At 40.7% G+C, this 11,565-nt stretch overlaps 1 protein-coding gene across 4 annotated transcripts; it reads left to right on the top strand.

Moving 5' to 3' along the window:
• The first annotated feature begins 347 nt into the window (after positions 1 to 347).
• pecam1a (platelet and endothelial cell adhesion molecule 1a) lies at positions 348 to 8,576 on the top strand. Of its 4 annotated transcripts, none has more exons than XM_046416069.1 (16): positions 348 to 495; positions 604 to 627; positions 1,959 to 2,249; positions 2,766 to 3,062; positions 3,156 to 3,416; positions 3,573 to 3,857; positions 3,966 to 4,256; positions 4,336 to 4,617; positions 4,986 to 5,118; positions 5,249 to 5,316; positions 5,438 to 5,491; positions 5,930 to 6,019; positions 6,133 to 6,189; positions 6,810 to 6,832; positions 6,931 to 7,004; positions 8,288 to 8,576. In XM_046416069.1, exons 1-15 carry the CDS (start codon positions 435 to 437, stop codon positions 6,961 to 6,963), a joined length of 2,250 nt encoding a protein of 749 aa, XP_046272025.1. In that variant the 5' UTR covers positions 348 to 434; the 3' UTR covers positions 6,964 to 7,004; positions 8,288 to 8,576. The 4 variants fall into 4 exon arrangements, with proteins under 4 accessions (XP_046272025.1, XP_046272026.1, XP_046272022.1 ...); XM_046416070.1 differs by having other exon boundaries at positions 8,291 to 8,576; XM_046416066.1 differs by lacking the exon at positions 6,931 to 7,004.
• Positions 8,577 to 11,565: the final 2,989 nt, after the last annotated feature.

The following is an 11,565-nucleotide window of genomic DNA, read 5'->3' on the forward strand; positions in this document are numbered from 1 at the left end:
CACTCCACTCTCTAATATTGCCAAGTGCAAGCACAGAATGTGCATTTAGCTCCAAATGGCTGTCATTTATATTGAAATGTTGAATTATGTAGGAAACACCTTCCATGCTCAGCTAGAACTGAGGACGACACAAGGTTTCTTCAAGTCTCTGACGTTACTGTTGAAATTTCTTTTCTCTCAACACTAATAAAAGAGTGGTGGATTCTTGAGGAAGTAACAGCCATTTCCTTGAGGCAAGCAGCGCAAGGAGCGTGTATGATAAGAAAAGGAACACCCCCTCACAACCACCACCACTGCCTGAGAGAGTTTGTCTTTCACGCGCTCCACCTCTCCCTTCCTATGTCCCTCCCATGTTCTTCTGATTGCCCCTCTGGCCTCCATCACCTTATTCCTCTGTATTTTAATCTTACAGCAGTAAACCACTATCACTCAGGATGGACTCCCCCAGACCCCCCAGCCTGCTGCTGCTGCTGCTCCTCACCTTCGTACACTTCTGTAAGGATCCACCATCATATCGCTATAAGGATTGGATGTTCCTTCAGTTAATCTAAAGATTCTCACTTTTGTTTTTAATTCCTTTTCTTTGTTTTTCTCCAAATACAGGGCAATGTGCCAGAGGACAGCCATGTAAGTATAACTACAACTGCATATTTGACTTTTGCTTAATATTCGGTCTTTAGGGCTTGTAGTTTCTCCAGCAATGAGGAAGTTTCAACTTAACCACCATAGTCCTTTCTATCTTAGACAGTAAAACTATTTTTACCTCACACAGTTATTTTTGTAGGAAATGAGCATTGTGTCATGCACTCCTGGGCTCCCTGATATTTTCAAGTCTTTTATGAGATTCATTGAAACTATTTTTAGTTAGAATGAACTTCCCACATTCTGAATAGCTTTCAAACAATTTGAATTTGAATTAAGATGATAATTTCTTCTTGTTTTTTTGTTTGTGGCAGGGTTTTTCTTTCTTGGCTAGGTGGCTGCACAGACAGCCAGTGCCTGATCAGAATAATTTTACATTTTAGGAAACACCTTCCTGCCAAGAGTTAAATGAAAAAAATCATAATGCTGTCATGTCTGCTCAGAATAAGACTACAGACGTTTTAAGGGATTTTATGGTTTAACTTAACATGGAGACATGAAGAAAGTCAAGGTCTGAAGGTGACAAAACCAGCACCTCTGAAGTTCACCAATAACCTGACTATATGAAGTTACAATACTGCCCTCATAAAATGACAAATTGTTGTTTTCAAACTTCAGTTTTTGTACAAATAGAGCAAAAGAGATCTGATTTGTTAAACAGTGAACTTCAGAGGCTAGCTGCTTCCCCCGATTCCCATCTTTGTGTTAAGCTAAGCGACTGCGAGACTGTAGCTTCATGTTTAGAGTACTTTCACTTTTGGCAAGAAAGCGTCTTTCCGAAGATGTTGAACAATTCCTTTAAAATTGCAAAACCTGAACGTGCTCTTTGACTTAATCAAAAATAAACTTTCTCACACTGTACTATTTCTACAGCAGCAGAGTTAGCACTGTCATTCACTGCCTCAGTCACCCTACATCATTGAGACCAAACTAATTTTGTACTTTTAGAATAAGTGATCGTTTCGTAACTGTTGATGTAGGTTACACCCGTCTGTTGCTGAGTGAAAGCAGAAGTCAGGATAAATCAACACAGCTCTCCCACGGGAGTCAGAGAGGGTAGATGCTGTTTCTTGAAGCTTTTTCCTTCCTTCAGTAGCTTCTGCTTACTCTGCAGTAGACGGGTGGCCAGAGGCCGCCTTCCTTCAGAGTTCACCTTTATTGTGGAGAGAATAATAGACCCTGAAGACTATGGTGTATTACTGGCACAGTCCCTGTTGTTGATTTCACAGAAACAAGACATGCAGTTCTGCTGACATTATTTCTTTCTAACACATGTGCAATTTGTTTGTCTGTCTGTGTGACATTTCGACCCACAGCATACATTATAGATACAGTTGACCTGGCAGTCCGACCCAGCAGTACAGTTCAGAGCGGGACAACGGTGACTATACAGTGCAGGGTTAGCGTCAGTCACAACATCCCTCACCTCACACATACTTTCCAGCTCACAAGGGATGAGGTTTTGGTCCACTCTTCTACCACCATAGAAGATTCAATCGTATATGAACTCAGCACCGCCAGGGCAGCTGACTCTGGTGACTATGAATGTCGGGTCACAGTCAAGGACAAGAAAAAAACCAGCATCATCCAAAAACTCAATGTCACAGGTAAAGCTGGAGGGGGGGTTATTTGTTTTCAGTTGGCTGGGTTTGTTGGTTATTCCTTCTTTTGTCTCAGGGCAGCATAATGTAATGCAATATGAAAAATGTCAAAATATACCTGAAATTCTGCCATATATCAGCATATTTGGGAGGAAAAAAGTCAACATGAAATAACTGGACAAAACCAATGGTTTTTTTTCCAGTTGTTAAATAATTCACATTACTGCCCATCATTTTAGAAGTTATGTCATGAAAAATGCCACGTTTTTAATTTAGAACAACCTTGGGAAATTGTTATCAGGAATGTAAGTGTACACATTTTCATGTGATTGGGTTAAAAACACAGAAAACCATGGGTTTAGCCTTTCAAATTCTCATTGTCCATAGTGGTGTCCAGTGTTATGTAAACATTCATCATCAAGCTCTAAATCACATGTTCTTTGTTCCAGCTCAAATATGTGCCATTATATGTGAACAGACAATGTAAATAATAATTAACCTATGAGATTTTCCTTTCCTCAGGCCTGCAGACCCCCATTCTGTATTTGAGTAAGACTAAACCCTATGAGGATGAGGAGTTCATAGCCATCTGCAGCGCTCCAGAGGAGAAAGGATCCCTCAACTTTCGGTTTTACCAGAGATTTAGGAACGGAGAGTCTTGGATGATAAAGCAGTCTGCACCCACTGGGAACTCCTCACAGACCACACTGGCCCTGAAGCCGGCTGGAGACAGAGTCCTCTACTGTGATTATGAGATGAGTTTGATTTCTGGGTTCAAACGCTCCAACCGCAGCAATGAGATTACAGTGATAGTCAGAGGTGATTAGATCGAATGCTGTCATGTCGCAAAGAAAAGATCAGATTGCTTAAAGAAGGGACATGTGATTGATTATTCTGAGTTGTGTCTTGCAGGACTTTACATTTCCCCAATCATGAATGTGCTGCCCTCTCCAAATGTCTATGAGGGTGATATATTGGAGGTGGTATGTAAAGTGGTAAGTCCTCCAAACAACACTAGAGTATTCCTGACAAAGGACAAGAGGATCCTCAAACAAGCCCCAGTCAGCCTCAGTCATCGATTCACTGTACAAGAAGGCGACTCTGGAGATCTCATGTGCAAGGCAGAATGGGGCAGTGTGCTGCAAAAGAGCAATCAAACAATCACAGTCAAAGGCAAGAACTGGATGAAATCCTCTTTGTTTTGAATTGTCCTATGCTGTGATATTAAGTAATCTGTTATCTGAAGATTAAAGCCTTTTCTCTTCTCAACGATAAAAAATATACCATATATACATTGCATAATGATTTTTGCCATTCCTCCCCCAACAGAGGTGTTTTCAAAGCCGCACCTGACTGTGGAGCCGACAGATGTATTTGAGGGGGACAGCTTTAAACTGACCTGCTCTGTGTCTATTTATATTCCTGAGAGGATCAGCAATAGCTCCATGCAATTTTCCATATACAAAGATGATGTCAAGCTCACCAGTGCGTCGACACACATTATTGTGGCACATTCTTATAACAACGGCAACTACACCTGTAAAGTCCAGGCTGCTTCTCTTACACAGAGTGTTCTTGAAAAACAAAGTCAAGCGCTTGTTGTTAAAGCAAAAGGTTAGTCATCAGTTGCATAAAATAACATTAAATTGGCACAATTTTAGCCTTGTTAATCTGAATCCACTTCTGTTGCACTGACTAACTTGTCAATTATCTTATCCCCAGTTCCTGTTTCAAAACCTGTGCTGAGTGTGGTAGGAGGTACGCTGGTGTTGGGAAAGCGCTTCCAGCTAGTCTGTCAGAGTGACAGTGGCACTCTTCCCATCACCTACACCCTTTATGGACCCAACAGGCTGCAGGAAACCCAGGTGGTGAGCGAGCCATGGGAGAAGGCCATCTTTAACTATTCAGCCATTTACAAATATTCAGATGTAAAAAACTTTCTTTGCCATGCGAATAACAGTCAACACAGGCCAACTAAGACCGCGCAGCTGCATAATTCAACCAACGTCATAGGTGTGTTGGATGCAGCGGTTATCACAATGCATTCAGACAAATTTGTGTTAACTTGGTCTAACATACGCTTTCTGTGCAGAACCTGTGTCAAAACCAGTGTTGAACATGCTCCCCAGCATGGGAGATGTCTCTGAGGGCCAGGACGTGACCCTTGTGTGCTCTGTTCAGAGAGGGTCTTTTCCCATCAGCTTCACCTGGTACCATGCTGAGAAAGAGGGCGCGCTCACTTCCCAGACCGCCAGGAAACTGGAAGCATCCTACAGGATCACCAATGTCAGAGAAAAGCACAAAGGGAGATATTACTGTGTGAGCAACAACCCAGCCAACGAAACCAAACAAAGTCACACCGTCATGATTGGAGGTGGGTTTTCTTGAATACGTGTGATGATGTTTTTGAGTGTGCTTCCTTTCATCTGTCTTTGTGAGGACCAATCAGAGTTGTTTTTGTTTGTTTTTGAAAAGGGAGAAAATTTGTGTGATTGTGTGGCCCAAAATAATCTTTTGATTTAAGTTTCTCATTTTTGACCCAAAACCCACATGTCTACTCAGATTGTCTCTGGACTCTGACATGATTATAAAGGTAAATAACTACATAATTAGACCCAGCGGGGAAAGGTAAACTACATTAAACTGAAAGGAGAGAGAGTTGTTGTTTTTTTAATGTTGTGTTTAAGACTAATTTAGAATATAATCATCATATCCATCCCTGTATGTACTTCTGTTTTGCAGTGAAGCTTGCAGGCTGGAAGAAAGGCCTTATCACAGTCTTCTGTATTCTGCTCATACTGGCTTTGATCCTTGTTATCGCCTTCAGGAAACATCTCCTTCAATTTAAGAGGAAAACAACTTCCAAGCTGTCAGTGTAAGTAACATTCCTCATGCTCTGAGCAAGAGTCAGTGTTTTCAATCTAATATGAGAAGGTAGGATGGTGACACCCATACAGCTTCCTGTTTCAAAAAGCTGATTGTGTTTTATGACCACCTTGTCACAGGAAGTCAGCCGGGAGCAAAGTGGAGCGGCTGAGCCTCACCCAAGCAGAGGTCAATAAGGCTGTCAATGGTAAAGTCTATACAAAGTCTGATACAAACACTGAGCTACCAATTGTACTCTCGAGCACAATAAGTTTTAAACTAATTCAACTAATTCTACAACTGAGACTGTTTCTCTCCTTTCTGTGTAGCCACTCCAGGCATGATGGGAAAAAGTGTTTGGAGTGAACCTGTTTCAGGCTCTGGTGAGTAGAGTATATGCACAGGTTTTGGGTTTTTTGTTTTTGGTTTTTTGGGGGGGGGGGTTTTGGAAGTATTTTCAGCTGCAGATTAATAAACAGTTGGTGCACCAGTGAGTTTTTACCGCAGTAGGTGGGCGTACACGGGACTGAAGAACCAGTGTTGATTATAATGAAGAAACATGTCAGGCTGTGCAACTGTTGACTTTTAATAGTTTTTGAACAACAATGGAGCTCTGTTAGAGTAATGAGATATATCAGGCTTAGCAGACAATACTATGCCTGTAAGCCCAAGTGATGTTTTAACAAAAAAAAATATATGTATAAAATATCAACATCCTTATCCTTTAAACATTACCTGATCTGGCTGCTGTAACATTTGATTTGAAATAATATGAAATTAAGTTTATCTTTGTTAACGTTTTCTGCTGTATTTTACTGCAGAGTCTGATGACCAGAATAGTGAGAAGTCTCCAGAAACGGCAGAGCCTCAGTACACTGAGGTGCAGACCAGACAGGCAGATCCTAACAGAGGTGAGACTGTCTCTGACATTTAATACTTTTAGTGTCAAAATGAAATGTCATCATTGTGATCTGAAAAATACCGTCTCAAAATAAAAAACAAAAACATGTATTTGTTGTGACAGCACCGGTAACAAAGGGCACAGACACGGTGTACAGCGAAGTGAGGAACTCAAAGGAAGGTATGGCAACTAACATCCTGCTCTTCATTCAAGTCTCCATTTATGTTATGCAGTACAAAAACAAAAAAAAAAAATCAGGCCACTAAAAAGAAAAAAAGCGCCAGGAAACAGGATCAACTCCAACTGTAAACATCAGCATTGTTAGTGAAAGAATGTCCCATTAAAACACAAGCACTGGACCAGGTGTCCACTTTCTGCTTTCGTCAAAGAGAACTTCCTGTTCTAACAATCAGAGCCAAACAGTTTGTACATCCGTTAAGACTGAGTGTGCAACATGGTCCATTGTTTGATATTCATAAGGAAAACTTTTATCCATTGTTCAGTCGTTGGCTCCTAATAACTAATGGTTTAAATGTCAGCTGTGTTCATACCAACAATGATGCAGCAGAAGTAAAGGAAAACACAATATCAGCTTCATTTTTCACTCTATAAAGACACTTTGCAGATAAAGACTGTTTTAGCATATACATAGAGTGTGAATGTGTGCGATATGATAAGCGACCAGTTTCCTGGGATCTGGGAGCTTGTTCATGGGACTTCTGATGACTATATGAGTCCTCCTTCAACCATCAGACTCCTCTGTAGTTTCCTGAGCTTGTCCTCCTGCTTTATTTTTGCAGATGTTCCAGAGCAGGCTGATGGTGTAAGTAGAAACACACGCATCGCGCACACATCATGCATGCAGTGCATACTCATACCACAAAGAGGCACACACAATGAATCTGTTGTGTCTTTGCTCAGAGAGACCTCTCACCGACAGACACAGTGCAATAAATGGAAACCCTGTGGAGTCAGTTTTAATTGTTTGTAGACAGGTAACTGAAACACTTTCCTGGTTCATAAATGTATGATCATTACGTAGGAAGTGCCCTTGAAAGAACAATGCAGCTTGACACTAATTGTGTTCTGTTTTCACAGTTAATTAACCTAGAGCAGGGGTTTTCAAAGTGTGGCACACAGGCCAATGGTAGCACTCAGAAACATTTTGTGCAGCGCCCTCACTGACATGAAATTTATCCATTATAGTTTAATTATTCCATTTCAACACTTTGACTTTCAATAGTGTACATTTTACACACAAATCAGCTACTGCTCAAGCCTTGCCCACCTAACCAGTATCTGTCGTGATAGGAATGACAACTTGCAGAAAGCTTCTGGTTGCATGGCAACTAGTGGCATCTTGCGAGTGTTGTAGGAATTACATTTTGTTGTCAAGGTTAGTGCTTTATTTCAGTGGATAATTGAGCAGTTTATTTCAACTCAACTACCACAGGGGGATAAAAGCTGTAGTATGTAGAAGGAGGTTTCAGGAAAAATGGATTAACTCTCAACACATCTTAAGGGGCTAATCTTAATAACATATAAAGTGATCTGCCCTTTCTTCGAACAGGTGAATTTGGTGCTCAAAAAATTAGAATGTGAAACGTCATGAGATCAATCACAAATCCTGCAACAAGCTCATGGGATTTTCCGTGCAGGCCTCAGCCAACCGCAGGCCCCCAAAACTGGCACTCAGTCATCTGACCTTTGAGAACCCCTGATCTAGAGTCAGTCATTACACTGCAGGTCAGCTGAACACGCAGAAAGTGTGCCTACAAAAATTCGTCCACAAATACAGTTGAGCAGATATGAGAAATAAAGTTTCCTACAATAAATGATTGTTTATACAATTTTACTTGGGCTGGAAGTACATTTCTGTGAAAATCAACATGTGCTCAGCTAACTAAGCTACCTCAAATAACAGTTTCATAACTTTCTCTTTTTAGCCACACTAACGCAATCTCTTTATTTTTCTGGAAATGTCAGTCCAGGCTGAATTATTTCAGAAACTTTTAGGTGGATTGTGAAGAAATTTTGCACAAACATTCATGGCTCCCAGAGAATAACTCCTACTGACTGACTGAAGATCCTAATGGACCATTTATATTATTTGTAATTTTTTTTCACTAAACTTTTTGGAAATTATTCGAAAAGTTTAAAGAAGTATCGGACTCTTGTCATCCGACAATTATTTGCATGAATATGTATTTCACAGACAGATAATTACGCAAAGAAGGTCTGTCTTGCAGCAATCCCTTCTTGTTTTTGCTCCTCTCAGCAGGGGTCAGTGGAGTACGCACAGCTGAATCATGATGCGGATCACCACGGTAACCCCGCTAGCCATGATGACCACTGTGTCCGTGAGGAATAAAAACACGACCCAAAGCCAGAGTGTTAATTGACCAACAAGAATGTTTATTCCCTTATTTATCCAGTTCCTTCATCTTGCGTGCTGAAAGAAAAAATAGCCCTGAGCAACAATGTACTTTTTGCGTTTTTGTAATTCCACACTGTAAATTCACTTGCTTCGCCTATGAAGTGCAAATTAAAGGTTTTTGTTGAGTGAAGTGTTTCTCTTTCCATCATCAGTTGTTTTCTCGCCAAGAGGATGTGTGTTATGGTGCCAAAGGAAAAGACATCAGTATATCCTTCCATTAGTGGCAGCTGCGACACAATCTGAAGAGGAAGAGAGGTCTTTGAAGGGAGCCAGGCAGCAGTGTTGTCTCTTGAGTGATGAGGTTGGGAGTACAGTCATCAGCCCCCTCTGCCGTGTGTGCTTTCTGTTTAAACCAGCAGAGGACAGACTTCAGGCAGCGCTGCATGGAAACTTAGTGCCATCTGGCTGTGATCTCTCTTTCTGTGAAAAGGGCTCTCGCTGTGATGTCAGGAGATATCAGTTTCTTTTTCCATTAGCTAATGTTTGATTGGATGATATAACATGAACTTATTCAAGGTCTCCGGACATGTTTAGTAGCAGTGGTGGTTATCTGTACTTTACTTCTTTTCTGGCCGCTTTAAACTTCTGCTCTTTTCCATTTCAGAGAGAAATATTGTGCTTTCTACTTTATGTACTTTGCAAAAATTATCCCACAGCTCTAGTTATGGGTTACTTTGCACTTTCTTATGTTTTGGCATACAAAACAAAGAGAATATTTAATATTTGTTACAAATGTAGCTACTAAGTGCAGCTTGATTCTATGTATTTTAATTTATTTATTTATTGCTTAGTATTAAGTATTATTAATCTACAAATTTAATATACATGGCAGCCACAGTGGACATTTTTCTAAATTGAGTGCTTTTATTTTTGATACTTTAAGTTTAATTACCTGATCATATTTGCATGCATTTATATATATTTTCCCAAGTGATATTTGTACTTTTAGGTAAACGATGTAAATTCTTCCGCCTCTACTGTATAGAAAATCTCTTGTTCAGAGAATAATATGGTATATTAATGAATGCCATGTGCTCAGATTTTGAGCGCTAATATACTTCTAGGAAGCTGCATTCTCACTGATTTTCATGCTTTTTGTTTTATAGTTTTATATGGTTTAGCCTCTTTCAAACACCTGTGGATGTCATTATTTTCGTAGTGAGGCATTTTGCAAAGAAAAAAGGTTTTCACCTGTTAGCAGGTGTAAACAGAGCAAATTAGAAAGGTGCTGCACCGGAACTGAATTCAATAATATGCATTGGGTTCACCCGGTTCAAGGCAACTGCTGTCGACAGTCTGGATTATGAGGATCTGTGTTGCGACAGGAAGCTCTAATAACACTGAAAAGTAAATTGAATCCATGTGGGAGGCCACACCGGACACCAGAGCTAACAGCCTGCCACCATTTCACATGCTTTCGGCTCCATTCTTAGCACAGATAAATGTATAGACTAGCCGACATGGGAGATGAAGTGTTCATCTTCATTATCTGACTGTGGGAGTTCGTCCCTGTGCTTGTGTGTGTGTGTGTCAGTCTGATCTTTGCTGCTGCACCACCTCTGAGCTTTTTTCACAGCTGCGGTTGTGCTAAGTCTTCATGAATGTGTGTACAATATGTGACACCAGGGTGCGGTACAATATTTCCAGGGTTTGCACCATTCCCCCAGGCCCCACAAAGCTCTCATATGCAGACTGATATGGCCTACATTAAGTCCTCAGAAGCATCTACAAATGGATACGACCTCAGCTCTGAGGTGCCAAAATGAAAATTCACCCCTGCTCTGAGGACAGGATAGTCGACTCATGGTTTATTAATCATATTACTTAACCGGGAGGCTGGCCTTGACAGGAGGGAACGGCACATACTGAGTACTAGCGAACAGACGCACAGCAACTGATATGGAGTTACAGGAATATCAGGAGTTATACAGTATCAGTTGTTAAAAATAGGCAATTGCAGTACAGTGATACAGGGTTAACGGAGGAAAGCACAACTTGAATTTGCATTGCTTTTATTTTTGGGAACACATGACCAACAGACAAAACCACAAAGTTGTGTAACACCCGTTATAATCAGTGTGTTTTTGCAAGCGCTACAAAACTGTGTGAGAGGGAAGAAGGGAGTGCTTTGAGTGCATTCTCATCTCTGACACTGTACACTTTGCCCAAGGATGGTGCTGCTGTGCCTTCAGACCATAACTGCCTGTCAGGGGAGGGGAAGATGGATTTACTACTGTTCCCAAAGTTACCATGAGTCTTAGACCTTTGGGGTTCCTGTTACAAGCAGGCACTCAATACCAACCTCTGGGAGCAATACACTCACGTGACTCAACGCTTATGGTGGTGATAGTGTGCCAACTAAGGAAAGGGGTTTGGTTATACACATCCATATGGTGACAGATCTTAAAGGTCCAGTCGAGTCCTCTGTCCCCTCTTTATTGCTGCACGTACGCTGTTCGTGTCTCCGCCAAGTAACCTGATCAGGCCCCTCCTGTGTGTGGAGCAGAACCCCTGAACTGCCATTGGCTGCTGAGCTAAAATTAGCATATTGACCCCTGTGAAATGCATTCTGGGAATATGCTGTCTTTGACTTGGCCTTATGGGGCCAGTGCTGTTTGCCATCTTCAGATGCAGGGATGAAGTCATCATGAAGACCCCCATCTTTCTTGTTTTTGCAAAGACACGTTTATGTTCTCAGCCACCAAGTAATTAGCATAAATTTTTGTGGTTTTATATTTGCGCTTCACATTAAAATCATTGTATATCAGTTCATTTAATTCCTGAAGCACTATAATTCTTTCCTCATGCACGTTGTGTGCACATACACTATTAATATATTCCTTTTACAATAGTTGTTATGGGAGTAAAGAAATCATAGTAAAAAGGCCCTTGTTCTTGAAATAAAGAAATAAAATAATCATTATCTATATGAGGTGATTTGTCGACCCAAGTAACTGAGGTTATGTAAGAATTCTTATTCAGAACCAAAGATGAAGACAAATAAGTGATAAAGACAAATGAATTGCGTTCAAGTTAGAGTTTTATTATAAACAGATATAGAGTGCATTCATTTCCATAGCTGCAAAAATCAGCAATCCAATCATACATAATGCAGGAAT

This window comes from Scatophagus argus, chromosome 16 (assembly GCF_020382885.2).
Source record: "Scatophagus argus isolate fScaArg1 chromosome 16, fScaArg1.pri, whole genome shotgun sequence".
In the NCBI taxonomy this organism is placed as follows: Eukaryota; Metazoa; Chordata; class Actinopteri; family Scatophagidae; genus Scatophagus; species Scatophagus argus.